This window comes from Haliotis rufescens, unplaced genomic scaffold (genome assembly GCF_023055435.1).
Source record: "Haliotis rufescens isolate VD_foot unplaced genomic scaffold, xgHalRufe1.0.p SCAF_1, whole genome shotgun sequence".
Taxonomy (NCBI): Eukaryota; Metazoa; Mollusca; class Gastropoda; order Lepetellida; family Haliotidae; genus Haliotis; species Haliotis rufescens.
The window spans coordinates 44,572,864-44,596,408 of NW_025963779.1; the positions used below are offsets into that span (position 1 = coordinate 44,572,864).

General features: G+C 39.0%; 1 protein-coding gene across 2 annotated transcripts in view; it reads right to left on the reverse strand.

Moving 5' to 3' along the window:
* Window positions 1-23,545, reverse strand: part of LOC124136483 (ras-specific guanine nucleotide-releasing factor 2-like) — a 977,843-nt gene that overhangs the window by 264,957 nt on the left and 689,341 nt on the right. For both annotated transcript variants that reach the window (XM_046502407.2, XM_046502406.2), the window contains one exon: window positions 15,376-15,473. In XM_046502407.2, coding sequence (XP_046358363.1) covers window positions 15,376-15,473 — 98 coding nt within the window. The remainder of the gene's footprint in view (window positions 1-15,375; window positions 15,474-23,545) is intronic.

Here is a 23,545-nt window from a genome sequence, read left to right on the forward strand (position 1 = left end):
GTTGTGTGGAGCTGACAAATCAAGGATAAGATGTTTCTTCTTGCTGTATTTCCATTAGTGGGCTAACTCTGAATGTTTGAAAAGGTGCCTGTTCGAAGGGTCCAATTACGTCGCCCTGTCTCACCTCTTTGTGCACTAGTGCGATTACGGCCTCAGGGTCTTGGCATGCACTAAGATTATTGCCACATTCGGTCGAGGACTGTGGTCCAGGATGTAAATTGGGGCCACAACCATTGACAAAACCTTCAATAAGATATTCTGCAAAGGCTCTCTCGGGATGAGGTGCTGGTCTGAGTTGCAAAATGTTCAGGTTCACGGGTGGGTAAGATGCAGCAACTTGAGGTAGGATAGATGCATGTGGTAGTCAATCATTCTTCTCCTTCCTGGACTTGTAACCTTTCTGCTGATTTACCATGTACTGTGATTGTCCATGTCCCTGATCTTTGCACGTGACATGTGCGTAGTTACAGTATGCTCTTTGACATCCCCGGTCATTGCAATTGTTACAAATTTCTTTACTGTTGTGCATTACCCTGTTTCTGCCTTTCGTGTCTCTAGGGTAACACCCACCGGTCCTGATATAGACTGTCATAGTGTGAGGGCCTTGGGGGCCTGTGCCAAGGTTGTTGTGTAGTGGCATTGTTTGGGCATGTGTCTATCATGTGAGTCATGCTGCTGCAGAGTTGGTGAAATTTGGCTTTCTTGCTGGAGGTCCACAAATTGTAGAAGTTTGTGTCTCTGTGACCCCAGTTAATAGGATGAGTGGAAGAAAGCCGCTACTCTTGCAGCAAACAGCTTTTTGCAATAATAGCGAATGGTGCCTCAATACTCCCTTGCTTAGTTGGATGCATGTCCTCTGGTGGAGGTATAGTTCCATCATTTTTTGTGAGTTGCCTTGGGAGTTACTCTTTTGTAGATATCGAAGGTGTCAAGGAATTCATGAAGTGATTAGGAGCAGTTCAATTTGGTGTCATCTTTTGATTTGAAGAGTCTGCCAATTAAACTCAGAATTTAACCCAGGGGCAGTGTCATGGCTAAGTTAATGTATAGACCTTCCTGTACCTTTGTAAGTGCTGGCGATACAGTATCAATGTGGGTAGGGAGTCCAAGGTACACCGTGAGGGATTGTAGCTGACCGTGTGTTGGAAGTGTTGTGTTGTGTTGGTTCTAAAGCTTGTGTGGCCCATGCTGTTATTGTCTAGCCAGGGAGTAGACGAGATCTTTGAGTTCTTGGAGCTCTTTCCATATCATGACAGTGTTGTCCTGTGGATCAGAAGGGGGTTCGACTTGCTGCCAGTTGCACATGTGTGTCGTGGTCGATGATGGCTGTCATGATATGTGTCATCTGTGAATTGAGACGCTGAAATAGCTGCTTGGTTTGGCGTTAGCGATGTGAGTGGTCCGCTGTGGGAGTCTAAGAACATCTAGAAGTAGGGTGCCATTTTTACCCTCTTATGTATTGGAGTCCAAACTCGACGATGATGTCATAGTGTCGGTCCGTCTTGCACTTCTCGGATGATGACTGTCTGTGGCACAATTGACTGTGTACAGTTGCGTCAAAGTCTTTCTGGTCCATGCTACTGGGATAGAAAGCCCATATCATGCTACTGGGATAGAAAGCCCATATCAGTCAGTTGTTTGCGCAACTTGCTGACTGTAAGGTGGGCATTAGTGTCACGGTTGGTCTGGGTTGTTGACCTAGATTTGTCATCTCCATAATGGTTGAGTTGGCTTGTCTCCGGAACTTGTTGAAGTGGAATGGTCGCCCTAGTGCTGCAGGTTGTACACTGTTTGGTGCCTCTGGTTTGTCTTGAAGACATGGTGATGTCGTCAAAAAACTCATACACAAAATGTGAATTGGCGATGATAGGATTTAGCTATTGTCACAGGATTACAAGTATGACTGCTTGAGAACTTAATTGCTGACCAGACAAAGACAAAGGAGCAAGATGCAGTCCCTGGTTAATATGTGTGTTGTGATGTAGATAACTACACATGCGCAAAAGTGCTTATGTTTATATACAGCATGAACAAGGTAAACACAAAGGAACTGGAACATGGCATGAGTACGGTTGTTAGGCACAAACTAAAATATGTGACAGGATCAGATAGTTGTATATATCCGCCATGTTGGACAGTATACACCATGGACGAAATGGTCGCTAAACACTGAGATGGGCTATCAGCTTATTGGAACATTTTCAATTCTATACACTTTGGTGCAGTTAAGTGCTGTAGCAATAGTGATTCAAAAAAGTTTGTTACTGTCTGGTGATGTGGAACTAAATCCGGGCCCCCCAAAAGTTGATAAAAATCAGATAGACTTTGACATAATGCAAGAAATTCGAAAAATGAAAAATGAACTGTCAAGAGAGATCCGTGATGTCAAATCAGACACGCGAAAATTGAACATTACTATGGAAGAGTTGCAGTCAAGTTTAGAAGAAATTAAACAGACGCAACACACTATGAGGCTCAATTTTGATGCCATATCGGACCGTCTGGACATCGTGGAAGAACATGCCCATTCTGCTACCGACGACACAGGTTTGTCAACGAAATTACACGATATAGAAAATAATATTGACAGCCTTTAACAGTACAGCAGAAAACAAAATGCTCTCCTCTATGGTGTTTCCGAATCAAGCATTGAAAATACAAAATCTTTCAAGTTAACTGTATGTGAGACCTTGAACTCTGTAGATAGTGATTCACCTATATTTACTGTCACTGATATTGTGAATGTGCATCGCATGAAAATTTCCGCATGAAAATGTCTGGATCAAAGCGACCCCTCCCACTTATTGTTCGTTTCACAAATCTTGATCATAAGATACAGGCGATTTCATTAGGATCTGTACTCAAAGATCCTGGAATAGGAATTTCAAATGATCTCACAAAACGCTAGAGACAAACTCTTCAACAATTGAAACTACAAAATAAAAGAGGTTATTATAAAAATGGGGAGTTAATAATCTCAAGCTTAACAAGCCACAGACTGCCTCCATGGTCTTGTGGTAGAGCGTCCGCCCGGAGAGCGGGGTCGGCTTATCCACGGGATACACTTTCATGATAGTATTTTTCAGCAAAGTTCATAAATTGATAATGAACAAGTGTCTACCTTTATTGAAAGAGGCAAATAAACAACTGTATCGGCGAGTTATTCCGTTCGCCATTTGCAAAAACATGTGATCAGCTGTTTCCTGTGACATCACAAACGGTGACCACTGTGATTGCTTCCTGTTGTTTAAAGCAACACGATACACAAGGAAATGAGAATTAATAATAACGGGCCGATTGGTTTTGTCATGTTGTTTACACAAACATTTTCAAGTTGTGGGTGCTTAGCGATCGTGTTGGGAGTAGGGGCTTAATTCCTTTGTTTTCGAGAGATTAGTTTAATAAACTGGAAAAGCCTGTGAGTAAGTGATGGTCATTCAATGTGTTCATAGTATGATAGTTTATTTAATTTAATTGGATTAACATACAATAGTGGTGTAAAGGGGGTTATAAAAGTTGGTATATTTTTACGGACTGACATTTTCATCATGAGTTTTAAACGAAATGGCCATGCTTACGATGCGGAATTCAAACTGCGAGTCTTCGCTCCAGCTGATATACTTTCTCACGGGTTCATAATTCTATATACACCGAATCACAAAATGGCGCTTGGTTGTTGATGGCAACATATAACGATCATTATGAGATTAAAAAAACCCACGAGAAACAGCTTCCACATTATGAAAGTGGATGACTGGTTTGTTAAATCTTTATTAGAAATAAAAGGGTAGATCAAAATGTATGGACATTATGGCTCTGATGCGGACCCTTACATGGCAAGCAGCTATAAATAACTTTATTGTGTTAGCCGAACATGTTCCAGGTGTACAAAATAACATTGCAGATGCACTTTCCCGTTTGCAGTTCAGGAAATTCCAAGCCCTGGCGCCACACGCAGAACTCCATCCAACGCCTTGCCCACCCAGCTCACAAGTGATGTGGACCTGAACCGTCACTTAGACACCCTGTGGTCAGCTGCGATCAGTCGACAAACAAGAACAGCATATTCTACAGGATTTCAATGCTACCTAAAGTTCATGCTAAAGTTCAGTTTGTTCAACACACTGGGTGCCAGCAGTGTCCTGCAACCAGTAAACGAAGCCTACCTTCAGTACTTTCTAAGTGTCTAAGACTGATCCCTTCCGACAAGGCGTTAGCATTGCCTTATTCGCTACTGATACCATGACATGTCCCTACTCGGCCTTGTCCAGACTGTTTTCCATTAGAACCCAGTGCAGGGCTGCAAACCAGGATCCGCTGTTCATCAATCGGGACTATCTACCAATATCCAGGACTGTGTTTTTGTCATGGTTATATAGGGTCCTCACGTTAACTGGCTATAACTCCGCAGACTACTCGGGGCACTCATTCCAGATAGGAGCAGCTACTACGGCGGCCACTGTGCACATCGAGGATCACCTCATTAAGACTATGGGCAGGTGGACGTTGGACTGTTACGCCAAGTATATCAGAACGTCTGAATCCACCTTAGTGCAAGCCCACAAGGCTATGTGTCATCACTAAGTACCATATTCATGTTCTATTTTACCTATATTCTTAATTCTTTGGGGGCTCTCGGTTGCTAACCTCGTTTGGGCGTCATAAGCCACTCCATACTCAGAGCATGGAAGGCTTGTGGCCCCCAAAGAACATTACGCTATTTCGGTACCGTCCGGTCAGCACGACCCAGGACAAGCTTACCCCTATGGATCGTCCGGGTCATCGGACCCCAGGACCGGCATATCCTTCCCACAGCTACACAGTCCGGGTCCCTAAGACCCCAGGACATTTCATCTCCATGACCCCAGGATGTCAACCCGGGTCACCTCAACCCCAGGGTCTCATAGGCAACCGAGGCAGCCCCCACGTCATGCCAAATGTTTTATGTAAATATCTGTATGTAATAAAACTTCCTGCCATGTACTACATTTCATGTTGTTTGTGGCACAAAACACTTTTTGTAGATTTTTTGAAGGCTTTCGACTCTGTTGATAGATCAAAATTGTGGCGTGTATTAAATGTACATGGAGTCTTGCCAAAGATGTATAAAAATATCCAATCTATTTATAAATATGTTATCTCTTGTGTCAAATATGGAAACCAACTTTCAGATTTTTTCCCAGGTAATACTGGAGCCCATCAAGGCTGTTTACTAAGTCCCTTCCGGTTTAATATGTTCATTAATGACTTGGCTCTAGAAATTGAATCTAAATGTGAACCAGGAATCCAGTTTCATCCAGAACTTCTTCAACTGTTTTTATTATTGTTTGTGGACGATGTCACTCTAATTGCTGATACTGTATTTGGCCTACAGAAGCGCATTGATGTTCTTGGCGATTTTTGTCATAGATATTCATTAACTGTTAACTTTGACAAAACTAAGTAATGGTGTTCAGTAATGGAGGAATGTTGTCTAAAAATGAAAAATGGTATTATGGAGATGTTAGATTAGAATGTGTTTCTTCTTATAAATATTTGGGTGTATCATTCTCAAAAACTTTAAATTGGTCTAATCATGTATGCAATGCTGCACTTCAGGCCAAAAAAGTATTGTTTGGTATTTTAAAATCACTGAGGAATGTAAAACCATTTGATAATATATTTTTCAAGATATTTGATACCAAAATAGCAATAATATTGTTATATGGAGCTGAAATTTGGGGCTTAAATAAATACAAAGAAATTGAAAAGATCCATTTATTAGCATGCACATTCGACACCTGATCATGTCGTAAGAGGCGAGTGCGGTCGATATCCTTTGTACATTTCAGCATATAAGCATTGTATTACTGGTGTAAGATTATATCTATGCCTAATAGTCGTTACCCAAGAAAGAGCTATAATCTCTTGTTTAAAGAAGCTGTAAATTGTTACTCAGGAATTTGAGACGAGTTTATGGTGACACACGACATTTGCTTATGACATGTATGAGTACGTACCTTAGGATTGCATGTGTCTTTTATACACTACATCTAGTCTTTATTTATTGTTAAGTATGTTTCTTACAGTTACAGATTCACGTAATTGTACTATGGTAGTTATATTTAGAATGCAAGGGCAGTAACTCGCACCGCACTTCTCATCTGCGCATTGCGATGCCCATGTTCCTCAGTTGTTCACAATCGCTTTGTTCTGTTGTAAATGGCAAGATTAATTGGGTATCCAAGGTTAAAAATACCTTATATAAATTTGGTTTCGGCTATGTTTGGGAAAACCAATCAATTTCTTATCCAAAACTATTTATATTTGAATTTGTATCACGATTAAAATATATACATGAACTAGAATGGATTTCAGATATTGCTAGTAGTCTGAAAATGTACATCTATTCTTTATTTAAATTTTTGTGTTGAACTGTATCTTCTAAATATCAATATTGGTAAATGTCGTACTGTGCTTTCCCGCTATCGTTGTAGTTCGCATACACTCCATACTGAAGTGGGTAGATATTATAATGTCCCAAGAAACCAAAGACTTTGTAACCTCTGTAACATTGGTCTTATCGAAAACGAATACCATTTTCTGTTAATTTGTAAAACATATAATAATCTTAGAAACAAATATATTCCAGGAAAATATCATGTCCATCCTACATTACATAAATTTAACCTATTGTTGTCATCATGTCATGCTGAAACCATGAAAAACCTTTCACTATATATTCCATGACATGAATATTAGAAGCTCATTAATGTCCACTGTGGACCTGACTATCTAAATGTACAATGGGCCGATGGCCTACAGTGCGAAATGAATAAAGAAATACAACAACAATAGCCTGCCCAAGTGCGCCCTTTACTGTCCCTTTGTGTTTAACTTTCTAGCTTACTGTCTCCAGTTTAAAGTGTTTAGTTTTTACTATAGTTTATATATCACATTTGATGTTACTGTCGAACACACATATAGCATTGGACATTGTGGTATTCACAATTTGGACTAATTGTTGTTTGATTCATGGACTTTGGGATTCATTTCTAAAGGTTAGTCTTAAGTTGATATTTTATCATTTGTTCGTATTCCCAGGATTTGTAGGTATATTGTATTTATGCTGTTGATAATTTGGCTGTTTTGTCATGTAAATATTAGATAGATCATAGTAACTAGTTGTGTTTCTGAATGCATTACGAGTGTTATTATTTATGTAAGGTAAATAATTCAGAAAGCGCTAAGTTTAGGCCTTAAATACTATAATTCAACTAAATCTTCAATTACTGTGAAGCTGATGTATGATTGTATGGAGTATGAAAGTAAGAATGTGAGTGAGTGAGTGAGTGATTTGGGTTGAGCGCCACTTTTATCAGTATTCCAGTTATATCATGGCGTGTCAGCTTAATGTGGGAGGATAGCCCAAGTGGTGCAGGTCTCAGACGTTTACCACTTCGGTGAAACCCACGAGCATAGGTATGGTGCTGACAAACCTAGAAACATAATTGGGGCGAACAGGGATTCGAACCCACAATCATAGGTTTCTTGTGTGCCCAAGGGACGCAACTCTGCACAGCGAATCGCGGCGCCTTAGACGACTGGGCCACCCGTGCCCCCCGTAAGAATGTGAAACATATGTGTTGCTAGGTTACATATTGGTATATATGAATGTGTAATGTATGAATGTATAATGTATGAATGAATCAGGGTTTTACTATTATATTTTAGAAATGTTTTAAGTTACTCTGCAATAACATAATGTATCTGTTGGTAGTTATATTGCTGCTATTAGATTGGTCTGCAGTGTGTATATATATTCATATATTTGTTGTGCAGATATAGCTGTATTACTCATGCAGAGGTCTGTGTCTAGATTGATGAACCTGAGGTCCACACACTTGGTGGGTTTACTAGGTTTTATATATATTTCTCATATATTGTACATTGTATGTATACATGATAGTAAATGTATCATGTCACGTTTATGTTACTCTATTTATATGATACACATATATAAGTATATATGCGGGTTAAGTATGTTTATGATATAGGATTAATTAAGTCCTGATAAAATGTAAGTTTATTAGTAGTTATAACATTTTGTATATATCATCAAATTTAATGAAATATTTGATGTCAGCATATATTTATATTTTGTGTAATGAATGTTTTACAATTGTTTCAGGGTTTAAAAATTATCAGTCATAAACTTGGCTGTAACTGCAAACAACACCTGAGTCTTTCCTTTATGTCATGAAGCAGTCCCGGTTTCAAATACAAGTTCTCATTTTGAGGCAAAGCATGTTTGTACCACTTCTAACACTGTTACCGATGCTCTCTCGAGGTTTCAGCTCAAACACCTCCGGCAGCACCATATGCACTCCAGAACCCCACACCTATGCTATACAGAGAGATTACTACACGAGTGTCTGTCAGATACCATTGATCTTACAACGAGTTGTTTCAAAACGTGTCTAACGAGCGAAAGCGAGTTAGATACGCTTTGTAACAACGAGTTGTAAGATCAATGGTATCTGACAGGCACGAGTGCAGTAATCTGTTTCTTACACACCTAAAAGTCGCACCTTTTTAGCATCGAACCGATGAATTTTGTCTATTCTCATGATTGCAGTAGCGCATTAATACATAACACCACTGTCATAAGTGACGTCATCCTATGTGCTGCTTACTACTCATAAATAATGTGACCCTACACAAAAAGGTTTCCGTCATATCTGTGGATTATAATATATGCAAACTAGACAAAAACAAAGAACACGCTGGGTGCTAAGTTGAAAGTTTACATCTCAAAGAAATTACCAAATATGTACAACAATGTTTACTTCCGTATGACATCACTACCGGTGACCGACTTTTACAAAATGGCGTGTTCGATGACAACAGAACGCGGGATTTCCAGTGGAGGATTTTCGTTGATTGAGGGATCGTATACACATAAATGTGTCACGTAAGTAATCAGAAACATTCTGACAATCTGCGTACTGTTATTTGTTTACCATGTTTTCCAATGTCACAAAGCGAATTAGTCAGAAATGCAGATAACTACCGTCATCGCTATGCGTGATTTAGCGTCAGTCATGGCGTCACACAGGACGGAAACTTTTACGGTTTCTGTTGAATTTACCACATCATTGTAATGTATATATGTGTAATTCCATAATTAGTGCAACGATACTCTTCCCATGAATATTCTCAAACGCGTGATCGAGCCAATGTATGCAACAATTAGACGAAAGTACCTCTAAAAATGCTTCACAGTGTAAAACCTGAATTTTGCTTTGTTTACATTTCAGCAAGTACAGTTTTCCGAGCACAGTTTTCGTTTCCATACCTAATTTATTTCTTATGATTTCATCTAGATAATTTGCATTGGTGACAAATACCATTTATCCATTGTTTCGAAAATGTATGAGGACTTCAGGGATGCATGTATAGCAGCTGAGTTTGAAATATACCTGATCGAATAGGCGTCTCATAACTGGCATTTTATAAACACAATCCAATATGGCGGAACGTACATTTCGGCGTTCGTGTATGCGTATTTTCCAAAGCGTATTTTCCAAAACATTCTGAACGATTCTAGGCTTATCACCGACGTTTCAGAATTATCAGTAGTGATTTGATACCTGTGATCGCTAATATGCTATTTTTCTACTTGTATTATTCGAGTAAATATCCTTTATTTAGATTTCTAAACACACATTAATTTTTTATATAACGCCGTGAATTGTGATTTGGCGAGATTTACAATGGACCTTATTTTCAGAAGTCATTTTCAGTAATTGCCTGAATTGCCTAAAATGACAGTAAATGATGAACAGAATTTAAAACTGTGAAGTGTATTAATCTGCGTGATGTATTTTGAATTTTATTCGATTACGAAGTGAGGGTTGAAGAGGAGGGACATATGTGTCGCTGTGGCATCCAGGGTGTTTACACTCGACAAAAACGATAATGTTGCCATAACAACAGATAATGTAACTGATAATAATAACAAACAAACTCGCAGACGAGGACGAGTTTGTTAATTTTTATTATTAATTACACGGTCCTGTAGTTCAATACAGACGTAGGTGAACATTCGACTGAAACACGAGTAACTTATGAATGACTTACACTCAGGAAAGTAGTCCGTCATCATCTGACCCCAGGTCATCACCATGGAGTAGCCAATCACGGGCCTGGAATTCGATCTCACACATATGTTTGATACCAATTATCTCAAATGGGTTTCTCAACCACAGGTGTGTAAGAAAAGCAATGTATGGCTGATCTGAGGCAAGAAGCTGGTAGACTCCTACAACAATCTCTGTCTATGTGCACATTGTCCACATACCAAACAGGCATCAATGCCTTACAACAGTTCTGGTGCACACATAAGCTACCAGAGGTGTGGCCAGTCCCGCTGCATCACGTTGTAAACTTTAATGCTTATCTGTAAGTCACTCACCACTCCAATAACACACCCAGGACTTACATAGCAACACTGTCTTCACAACACAAATTCCATGAGTTCACTGATTGTACAAACCATTTCCTGGTGGGTAAGCTATTGATAGCCTTATGCAAGCCGATGGGACGACCATACAGCTGAGAACCTATCACAGCAGATATGCTGCAGGTAGTAACCAACAACCTGCCACATGTATGTTGGTCTGCATATGATATCCAGGCTGTTCAAGGCAGTCAACTGTACAGCCTTCTACATATTCTTTAGTGTAAGCGAGCTGGTCCAAACGGGACCCTCCAAACCAGGTTGTTCCATCCATAATCTAAGTTTCTCGGGCAACACCGAACAGCTATCAATACATCTCCCACACTCAAAGACTGATCAGTATAATACGAAGGCAACAGTCACAATGTCATCACAACCAGATAATCCACTATGTCCCATAGTCCCAAGCACTATTGTTCTATTTAGATCATTCCCCTATCACTAGGTACCAATTCCAGGCACTTGTCATAGCAACTGATTTACGACACCCATTGTCTGAAGAACATTTAATTACAAAGGCTCATTACCCTGGAGCCATGACATCTATGTGCCTTGAAACACTTAATTGCTGTTATTTATGAGATGCTAATCCTATTTGTTAATCCCCATTTTTGTGTACATCGACCGTCTGCCATCCTGAACGAGATGTGCAAGTATGTTACTGATGAATTACTGTTTATATTTATATTTATTACTTACTAAATGTCAGGTGACCTTAGCTATATAAGCCTTGGTCCAGAGAGATTGAGAATAGCCAGGAGGCTCCTGGCCGGGATCAAACAGTAAGGATCGGGACCAGCCACCACTCCCACCCAGCCAAACCCCAACCCCTTAGCTTTTTAGCTTTATTAGATTAGGTCTGTAAAGTTTATATTATTTTTGGTTGCACTTCTTTATTTATTCATTACGCTTTTTTTCCCAAATAGTATAAGTGCTTCCCCGTGTGCGAGATATACTAATGTAATTTATTACATGCGCAAAGCTCACGTTAAATCTCCGAGTCAGTCAGTCAGAGATTGAGAAGGAGAAAGAAAGGTCTTACCCTTAGCCTAGCTAGGGTTAGGCTGGGTGCTCCGGGGCACCTAGACAACAACCACAACCACTATATGCTGACCTGGCACATAGTGTCTTTTGTATGTATATATCTACATGTATGAAGTAAAACTGTATATACCGCAAGCCATCGTCTCCTAGTTGTCACTTCCTTCTGAGAACCATATGTCGGCCTCTTGCATATACGAGTATGCAAATTATTTATTAATCAACGTCTTGACCACACGCGTTGTTATTTGGTGGAGCTATCGGGTATGACAGACTTCTTAGTCTGTCCTTTCCTGTACCTCTTTGCAGCATGGCATATGGTTCACAAAACTGTAGGAAGTGACAGTCTCTTATTAAAAGGATATACTACCTTCCTGGAGGCCAATCACCAAGAACAAAGAAATGGCCTGTAACAAGATTGAAGAAAGAACAAGAACCTCTCCGATCAAGAACAAGTTCTCCGATCTCAAACCTTCCCTGCTCGAATATCTTAGCAACACTGCTAAGACTTCCCCTTCAAGATGTTGTTCCTGCACAGGACCAAAGAAAAGAAGTATACACGCCTATCCCATAGAGATCCGACCACAGCCATCATCATGCAGACCCTGCACAATACAGAAGCCGCCTCACGGGCACCAACAAGATGGACACTGTGTACAAGATATCTCATTGAGACTTACTAATTTGTGTTTACTTACATGAACTCAATCAAGGATATATATTGTGTGACTGTTGAATAGTGCAAGCAGGTATGTTTAATCAAAGCCAGTAAGTTAATGCCAAAATGCGTCTTTCCAAAATTCAGTTTTGTATATGTGCAGTATACTCCAATTTTACATCTTTAGTCATGCTAGATCTTGAAGTTATTGTGTAGGGAATCTTTGAAATGTCTCCAGGCCACGACAGACATATAGATACAGCTAGGGCCCAGACAAACCTAAGCTGTAGGGTTATCGAGTCAAAGCTCGACACGTAATTTCAAAATTCTAAACGACAAAATTTGTCATTTGTTACAAGTTATTAATGTGCACAGTTTGGTATAAAATTGAATGTATTGTCTAGGACTTTGAATTCAGATTAGGGATATTCTTGGGTGAGCCACCCCCACACATATGTTTATTGAATGTCAGTATTAATTAATTAACAGCACAGCAGTATTCACCATTTCAGAGTTTTGATGTCGGAATTAAGGATTTTTTTCTTGGGCATCGCACCCACAATATCTGGGCAAGCTCCGTCAAAGACACGGGAAGAGCACCCATTGTACTTAAAAGGGCAATAGTACCCACAGGTACCGTTTGAGTCGCGCAGTAAAGTTAGACTCCTGGTTTCAAATTTCTTCATGTGAAATATTTGCTGAGACGTTTAATTTGTACTTTTTATGACATTACTCATTATCATTATTCGGTACTGAGTCGCACCGCCAAGCCAGACTCCTGAATTTAAAGAACCTCCATGATATATTTATTGAATCTGTGCAAAGCGGTAATTACCTTGTAGTGAAATTGCACATTACAAAGATCACTTGGTTAGTTTTCAAACTGGCACTAAATCAAATTGGCTAGATCACTTTCATACCGTCATTTGCATGGATATATTTGTTGCATAAGGATTTCATGTAACTGATTTTGTTCACATTTGCATTGTTGTTTCCGTTGGTGAAAAAGTTCACACATATCAACTTGGACTCATGTAAGTGTAGCCGGGCGTGGTGTCATGTGTCCAGCCACTGGGCTGCTAGTCAAAACATGAGGCAGTTCTTGAAGATGATGATGATTTTATTCTTTTGTAGTAGATGGTGGGAGGGAAGCTGTAAACAAGAGTCCTCCCTCCATAAAGAGTTCATGCAGAATATGTTATAATTTAATTTAAGCCAAAAGGAAACAGATTAATTTATAAGGATATGTTGGGTAGCACATGGTTGAAGCACATGGTTGAAGACCATGTGCTCAATTTATATAACACAAAATGTGTGAGCTGGCAAATATTTAGATATGACAAATTAAATAATAATGCAATTAAATATATTTTACTTTAATGAAAAGCTGTGATACCCTTTCTATGAATATAATTGTTTCTAAAGCAGGATGGAAAGAGATAAGAATATTGAAATGTTTCTCACCTGTAAACAAGAGTCCTCCCTCCATAAAGAGTTCATGCAGAATGCATGAGGAGGGCAGGTGAGAAAGGAAGTTAAAGAAGTGGACCAAAGGGCCAATCAAAAGAAAGGTAGCATCTGACAGGTATTAAAGGAAGTCAAGATGCTTCAGTCACATAAAGTGGTGGACATATCTAAATATAGATAGGGGGAAGTCCAGGTGAAGCTGGAGAAATTACAGAGGCTGCAAAAGGGTATCAGGTTGGTGTTAGTTGGCTGACATTCAACTGCAGACAAGGACAACATATAATGAACATATAATGAACACAGAATGAAGTGATGGTGATAATAGATGAACATGTATGTATATATGTATAGAATGAATCTAAGGGGGGTTATAAGTGGGTGGTACTTATGTGGCTATAACTCATTCAGAGTTAGCACCACCACCCGGCTACATAAGCTTGGGGTCCAAGCTTCACGTAACGGAGGGAAGTTGTCATAGCAACTGATTTACGACACCCATTGTCTGAAGAACATTTAATTGCAAAGGCTCATTACCCTGGAGCCATGACATCTATGTGCCTTGAAACACTTAATTGCTGTTATTTATAAGATGCTAATCCTAATTGTTAATCCCCATTTTTGTGTACATCGACTGTCTGCCATCCTGAACGAGATGTGCAAGTATGTTACTGATGAATTACTGTTTATATTTATATTTATTACTTACTAAATGTCAGGTGACCTTAGCTATATAAGCCTTGGTCCAGAGAGATTGAGAAGGAGAAAGAAAGGTCTTACCCTCAGCCTAGCTAGGGTTAGGCTGGGTGCTCCGGGGCACCTAGACAACAACCGCAACCACTATGTGCTGACCTGGCACATTGTGTCTTTTGTATGTATATATCTTCATGTATACCGCATGCCATCGTCTCCAAGTTGTCACTTCCTACTGAGAACCATACGTCGGCCTCTTGCATATACGAGTATGCAAATTATTCATTAATCAACGTCTAGACCACACACGTTGTTACGCTCCTTAAAAAGGATTTTAGCACACAGCAACATAAATACTGCTTCCTATTCTTCTCACTCCTTCCGCATTTGAACGGCCACAGCAGCAGCAATGAACACATATAGCAATATGGCAGGTGGAAGTCAGATTGTTACAATGCTTACATATGACTACAACAAATCTAATGCTACACAACTTTGAATGAAGCAGTATCAGGGAATATGTCTAAAAAAGTTGTCGTTTAATAAGGGAATATATATAATACCTAAAAAGTTTAGGGATTCTGTATATTACCTGTGTAAAACAGACATTACATATATTTCCTGATCATTTCATATCCTCTGATTTGACGTATCCTTTGTAACATATATATCATACAGTATCATTAAGGGTAGACTAAAAGTCTAAGAAACAAAATGTTTATCAAACTAGCAGTTTTAGAGTTAGGAATGTAAATTTAGGAAAAAAAGGGGTGCCTGCTGAAATCTTTTTTTTGTCTGTTTATCTACTGTTATCAACATACAAAGTTTAAGGCCATCAGTCATATTTTGTAGGACTGTCACAAAATCTTCTCGAAATGAAGAAAAAGAAGAGGTTTAACTCACCAAGTATTTCTGTGGCTGTTTCCCTATCCACAAATATCCTGGAAAACTGTGATTGTCACCTTTCTATGTGAAATATGGTGGAACAAGAAAAAGACTTAATTTCATTCTTACTTACTCGCTGTTTATTGACATGAAGATTTTGTGATCAAGATATGTAAGCTGTTCAGCTATATCCAGGGCTGAAAGAGTATCAAAGTTGTCTTTGGATGGAACCTGAAAAGAAATGATTGAATGAGTGACATATACATTCTGATATACGTATCTGAACATAAGCCTTGTTTTTTTTAGCTATATTGACTGATTAAATGCTTAAACAAAGTAAATACTAATAAAATTGTGGTTCAAATTGACTGACTGACATAGTGGTACAGACTTTTCACAAGTTTATTTAAGTGAGAAATTACATATTATGCATAGATACAAACAAAACCATAATCAACTTTAATCACATTAGCCAAACCTTAAAATGTACTCACATCAAAGAGATAAAATGACCAATGAGAACATTTACTTGGACATGGATGCATCAGTCTTTGGTTTTGGACCTTTGAATTATTCTTATCTTCCTCTTCCACAACATATTCACCTAAAGCTCTCTTCAGCTCTGTTTTACAACTGTTCTCTGATCACCATGATCTGTGCACCTTTACACCCTCCATATGAATGCAATAGAGCAACTACATGTTAGTCTTTCTACACATACATGTGGCTGGGGCAGACTCCCATAAGACTATACTGTCTGAAGGGGGCTTTCTTTAGCGCAATAGTAAATCTTGAGGTACCAATTGTCAGACATGTTACCTACATTCAATTAAGAGACCGACAACACTAGGGGTAGATAACAGGTGCCGTCACACTCAGTAGGTTGACTTAACTCGTAATGAGATGTCCTCATATGTGTTAAGTGGTAGGGAGAACTAAGATTCAATTTCAGAACATAGAATGTCAATGTCAGGAATACTTAATCGAGCTTGTCCAAATGGAAGCATTCAAAATTGATAGAGTTTTCCATGAAACATGCATCCCAGGTACTTCATGGAATATATATTTAGTAATATTTACTTTTTTAACATATTTCTAGTACCAAGAACATATGCAAATAGAACCCTTGGCCTGAATCTCTTGTGGTCTCTACACCATCTTTCTTCAGGCACACACCTGCACCAGCCACTGACCCAGCATCTTTTAGAGGTACAGCATCTATTCTGTTAATGCTGGTACAGTGACAACTCAATACCTTACCAAATGCAGCCATTTTTTATGGATTGATATGAAGGCTATTCATGTATCATATTAAGTTTTTTTTTTAAAAGGCCTTATATTTAAGAGGTTTCAGTCAGAAAAAGAATACCTCTTTTTAACCAATTTATTAATCAATTAACTAGGTCATTTTTATTAGTCAGTCTTGAAGGGGAACTCGAAGGGGGAGGTGAATTTGTAGAACTCACTATTTCTTCCTGACAAATGTCATTCAAAAGTAGGGAATGAGGTGGCCTTGTCGTTGCTCGCTCGCTCACTCAGTCACTCACTCAGTGGAGGAGGTTTCATCAGAAATAACCTACACTACTGCCAAGAAGTTCATTCCCCTTACACGCATTGAGAATGCATGTAACTCACATGACATGGGTATTCAATGGGTTGCTCAAGGGTTGAGCACCCATTAAAGAAGTGAGTGCAACAGATGTGCAGTGCGTGTGCAGCGAGTGACCAACGCATGTGCCATACATGTAACATGGGATCGGGTTTCAGTTAAATTTGACAAATTGCTAAAATGAATAGTGAGCTGAAAGAAAACAATGCGGCCATTGACCTGTTTTCACCAGACCATAAACATTAGGTCAGCCAATCTTAATTATTGTTCTGTTGCTCAACTTATATACATGAACCATTCTAGCCATTTTGACAAGCCAGTAGCAGAACAGTAGTGAATATAGACATGTGTTCAACGCTAAGGGATCTCGTGAGTTGACACAATTGTCATGAATAACTTTCATAATTAATCAAGTGAATGTGCTTGTGGATTGCGGAAATGTTTGTTCCAATGTTTGCCTATATTCCAGGTGTTTGCCAATAAAATGATGTTTGTTCACAAAATGAATGCTTTAGATGGTACAATTATGATAGAGCAGTCACCACTACTAATGTCCTATTATCTCATGTAGGAATATGCCCCATCCCACAAAGGTTACATTAGAGTGAACTTGACAAGTCATGATGAAGTTTAATATTCATATTATTGTAGTTTTTCAAATGTAAATAAAATTGTAAAATACATTATTTGTATATTCAATGTGGGGAAAGGTCCATGTGGGGAAATGTTAGTGTGGGTTACTGTCCAAATGGGGAATTATATATGTTGGGAAATATCCTACACTCTTGTGAAATATTTATTGTCAGTGAGTTACTTTGAACCTTACATCACACGGCGAAGTTTTCAGCTATAATAACTTCTAAAATTCATATCGACACTATCTTAATATTCAAGTTCTAGCGTGTATATATTTTTGTAGATATGAAACATTCTTGTTAATTGTAGATACTCTGAACACATATACATATAATAAAACATATGAACTGCTGTCATATAGCTGGAATATTGCTGAGTGTGGCATTAAACAACAAACAAACAAACATTAAAACATATGACAGATAAATTGGTGCCTTGATATGCAACAAGAAGAATCTTGTGTATTCCTATGCCATCCTGATCATTGTTTACTTCTACTACATGTATGTTTAGAGGCAAGACATTTGTGAGAGCACAGAATTTGTGAATAGGGCCAATAATTATATTGTTTACTACTGCTGCCACATAGTTTGGCCATTGTATGTCTTGTATCATATATGTGTCCCATTGTATTTCCTTAAATAATTAAATACCTTACCTTGTGAATTTCAATACAATTTGTGAATTATTCATTCATCTTGTGTTATTACATGTATTTACTCATTTCAGAATCTAGTTCTGTGCATACCAATTTCTGGGTTAACCTTTAAATTTGGTAATCATCATTGTGATGGACAGCCAGTCAAAATACAGGATCATGGCAATGATAAGGTTTTGAATTTGCAAGAATTAATCCTTTTCTTCCAGTGATACGGGAGGTACCCAGACTTTGGGATACTATAATACACATTAGCTCAGGTTTATCTGGATTGTGAACTCAATTTAGACCTTCAAAACGAAATTAATTTGTGAGGAATAATGCCTGTTTTCTTAATCCTAAGCGATTGATAAAACACATGATACAATCAATCCAATTGATCATTTTATGACCTCAAGGATGCACTTAGACTTATCATATAATTTTATATATCTCATGAATTTGTTCACACCACACACAATGTGCATGTTTCAAGGTATACTGTTTACATCAAAATCATACCTTTGGTATTTTCTAAAAATTTGATTTTGTGAAATTTAAAATCTTCTACTTATGCATTCACATATGCAATGATATTATAGCTGGGCTTACAGTATATTGACAAAGGAAGAACACAACATTCAAACTTATCAGCATCTCAACATTAACTATGAAGTTGTTTGCATTACATGCAAAACCAGAAGCAGCCCTGGCCCCACTTTGACCTAAATGCCCCCAAACTTTTCCATCTTTATCAAATCTGGTGACAGTTAGGGATGGTACAGATATTCGAATAGTGATCACATCAACCGTTGACTATAAAAATTCTATTAATAGTGACCTTGAACTTCAATGAAGGTTGCTCAAAAGGTTACGAATTCAATGCCCCAGCCAAAGTATGATATGTTTCAAATTCCAGACTTGCTGGGTTTCACAAACATTATACATGTTTGAGTATATGACCTTGAGAGTTAATTTGAGACTTTTATTATCAGTTTTCGGTTTTCAAGAACATTCCAAAGGGCAATCCAGCATGTGAACCATATATGAACAAATGAACACATGAACAAAATGAAGTTTGATAATACTCAAAGTGGTGGTCACAGTGACGTAGACTAAACATCTGGTCTCTAAAAAGAACATATTTTACAGAAAAAACAGTAAATTATATTTATAAAATATAATAAAAAGTAGCCTCGAGAATTTCTTCCTTCCTGATACTGCAGTACTCTAGACTTGCCAAACATTAATGATTTGCATGGGCTAATATTGGATATATTTGTTTCAGGGTCTGTATGACAAACTAACAGTGAGGGTCTTTGTTGTTTGAGGTAGTACATAAATCCATTCCAGGTTCCCTTTTATATAAAGAAATCTCTCCAAGGTAGAACTCAGTATATATAGAAATCTACACTATCACACAGCGCTAACAATGGGTGAGTCCAAACCCTGTTCTGAAATTTCTTTACGTATTACCTCAAACAACAAAGACTCCTTCACTGACAGTGACTTATCACTGATATCATTAAATTATTTTCACTTGTCATACATAAGAATTCCAAAGACTTACCACGTATAAGGGGGGAGGCATGGGTGACCCAGTTGTCTAAGGCTTTGCAATTTGCTGTACAGAGTTACTTCCCTTGGGCATGCCAGAAATCGAACAATAGTTTATCATTGTTAATAATTCTAAGAATACCACCTCTATTACATATCTGCCATAAATCCTGTATTTTGGCTTCAATCACACTAACTAAAATCTTCCAATTTTCAACAGACGTCCTCTTCACTGTCAATCACACGATTATAGTTGTCGCCAAGTTGTCTCGTAACTACCCAAGACATGATGTCATAATGGCGTCTACATTACTTTTTCCCCGTGTGTGCCAAAGTTAACACCTACTATTTTAGTAGTAACAATCTAGCACTTGGTAGTAATTCACATTAACCTTAGATTATTCTGATAAGTTGTCTTTAATAACAGACATATTAATATAAAGTAATAGTGCTGTTGGAGAGTCAAACACACACGTAATTAGTTGTCGCCAAGTAATCTCGTAACTACCCAAGCCATGACATCATAATCTACTACTAGAGGTAGATGAATTTGGGAGGTGGGAGGGAGTAATATATGTATGTAATAGAGGTAGTATTCTTAGAATTATTAACAATGATGAACTATTGGTTGATAATTCTTATGAAAGTTCTACCTCTACTTCATCTTTGCCAGAATATACCAGAGGGACCCCGGTTGGATCTGCCTCTAGTAACTCCCTGTGTAAATGACAGCAAACCTCTTCTGGAAACCATTATGTACTGATTCTAATCCTACTGAAATAATTTCCTCTGAAATTCCCTTTGAGGACTTGAAAATCAGAAACTGTGTCAAGAATAAGTCAAATATATGATATTTCACAAGATCTACTGTTGATCTTGATCATTATAAACCTGGATTCGTGACTTTTAATACTGATGATTATGTCATTTCCAGTTCTGACTTCACTACCGGTGAAGACATCTCTCTAGGTCTAATTCTACCACAAAGACGTCATTTCCTGGTAACAAGGACACTGTTCTGCTATTTCTGGTGCTGACATAACTTCCAGTTATTCTCTCCCTTCCAGTAATGATGTCACTTCCGGTCTAATGGTGATAGTTGATATTTAAGGTGCTTCTAATCCATTCTACACCTAATGGGAAGAATAATCAAGGGTGTACTCATAGTGGTGGATGATAGTTTGAGCCGTGACAACCGGACCAAGGGAATATATGCCTTCCAAGTCTGGTTTAACGTCACGCAAGTAAAAGCTGGTGAAGCTGTTTTGTGAGGCCCAATGACAGCTAGAAACGACTTGTTCTATTGAAACTGTTGTCCATGAAGCGAGACTCATGGCTGGGGTTCTGATTTTGTGAGCTCAGCAGACGTGGCGTAGAATTCTGAGTCTGTGTATATCTTGATGCAACTGTAGCTTTTAGCCATCCTGCTAAAGTAGCTTTGGTAATATCCTTCTTTGAGTTGGTCTTACAGGATAGGAAGAGTCTCACACAATGGCGTCTCTGTGTAGCCGAGAGATAGAACTTGAGATAGATTGATTCTTGGCTATGAAAGTCTGGGAGCGATCTTAGAGTTATTGAGGTCCAATATTGATCATGGGTAAGACTAGAATAGTCTAAAGTATGTAATTCTGAAACTCTTTTTGAAGTAGGGTAGCTTTAGCCATGGGCTTGTAAGGTTACGTTAACAATGCCGATAATACCACAGATAGATTCCACTTGGGGAAGATACGAAGAGTTCTAATATCTTCTAGTAGAAAGCATCTCATTAGTCTGTTGAGAATGGGACGATTTCCAGTTGATAATCCGTCATGTTGAAGAAAAGAATGATTGGCTGATCTGTAACCTTCTATCATCCCGTGTCGGAATTTGTTGTCTTGACGCAGATGAAGTAGAAAATCTGCTACCATAGGGACTGATTTTGCATTAGTAAAAATCACTAGTCGTCTTCTCCACTGGACAAACTTGTCCAATCCGTTGTCATATATAAGGGAGGATGAAGATCTTCACGATCTTGACACAGCTTCTGAGGCAAGTTCTGAGTATCTGGATTTCTGCATCTTCTGCATGATAACTTCCAAGCAGTCAGATGTAGGTGGGGCAGATTTTCATGAAAAATGCTGGACATGGGTAGCAGATCTAGACAGAGAGGTAACTGAATAGGTTCCTCAATTAGTAGCTTTATTAGTCAGGGGAACCACCTCCTGCTGGGCCATATTGGAGCTATCAGTATTATTACGCAATCCACCTTGTGGATGACTTTGTCTAGGAGAGACCATGGTGGGAATGCAAATGTGAATAAACTTGTCCATTCGATCGAAACAGCGTCAATCTGGTGAACTCTTGGGTCGTGAACTGGGCTGACATAAACCAGAAGTTATATCCAGAATATATCTATATGTGGTATGTCCCATAACTTGGTTATCCAGGGTCTGGATTCTGTTGCCACGATTCTCCCCCGACGTGACCAACTGTTGGCCAGTATGTTCAGTTTCCCAGGTATATGTCTCGCTTCCATCCGGCAATTAAAGGATCCTCCCTGCTTCTGACTATAGGCCACTACTGTGTTGTTGTCTGTGGCTATGAGAATAAACGATAGGTGAAGATGTATCCTCCATTCCAGGATGGTTTTTCTCTTCTGTGTTTCACGATCTCCGTACTGTGAGATCGTCCATATCGGCTCCCAATACCGAATCTGACGCGTCTGTGAATAGATGGTGTTCTGGCGTCGGATACGTCAGGGGGATGCCACTCATCACATGTTCTTTCTGATTCCACCAATAGTGGGAGGTAACTGAGTCTGGAACTCTAGGCTGTGAGATCGTATAGAGTTGACTCATGTCTGTAGAGGACGTAGCATCAGCCTTCCTCTGAAGGTCATATCCTGTACAGACGTTAAGTTGTCTAGAAGAGACATCCACCACCTTAGAGGCATGCTGGGTTGACTTGAAAGTCATTATATCATCTTGTCGAATCATTCCTCTGGTGGGCATAGATATATCCCCTGACTAGCTGGAATCTTGCTCTGATGTATATAATGTCTTGAATCGGAGTAATCTTTGCCTTGGATGGATTGACTAGGAAGCCAAGGTAGGTCATAAGTTGGACCAAGAATATCATGTTCTGATGTAGTGGTTCTTTTCCTTGGTCTGCCGCTGAAGGCGTCCAGATAGCCATGGATATGAACTAGCTGGAGGTGAACGAACTTGATGACTGTAATCCTGGTAAATAGCCAAGGTGCTATTCCGACCAGGTGAAATCTTCGGCCCACAGTGTGTGTGTTCAGGATCTGTTGTTTCCTGAAGTGTAGCTTGTATCCATGAGCCAGGACGTCTAGAATCCAGTGGTTGGGTGTAATTTGGTTCAAATTTTGGCGTATGACAGTAGACGCCCTCCCAATGGGCCCGAAAATCGGCATTATATTGTAAAACGGTAGGCGTAAATCGCAGTCCATTGACATAGCCAGGTCGAAAGGGTCTATAACGATGGAAGGGGTTGTAAGGAAGTCAGAACTTGCGTTCACCCCTGCCTCCCAATCTTCAACGGCGATTATATCCCTGATTCTTGTAATCTGGTTGGTGAAAGGAATCCTGGGAAGATTGTCATTTGTTGTACCTCCGCCTCGGTTGGTATGAATCCTTTCCGGAGGCGACAAACTTCTTCAGAGGAGGCCGTTTGGACACTGATGACTTATAATCCCAGGGATGCTTCTGTGAATGGGATGATTCATGAGCTTTAGCAGTTTAAGTTTGGAAACGTTTGGCTGTGTCTCGTATAACTTCATCAATGACATGTTTTAATTTCCCGTTAAATGTTGTGGTCGCTGATGTAGGTTGTGTCTTAATAAACTTCTTGGTTTGGTTTGAC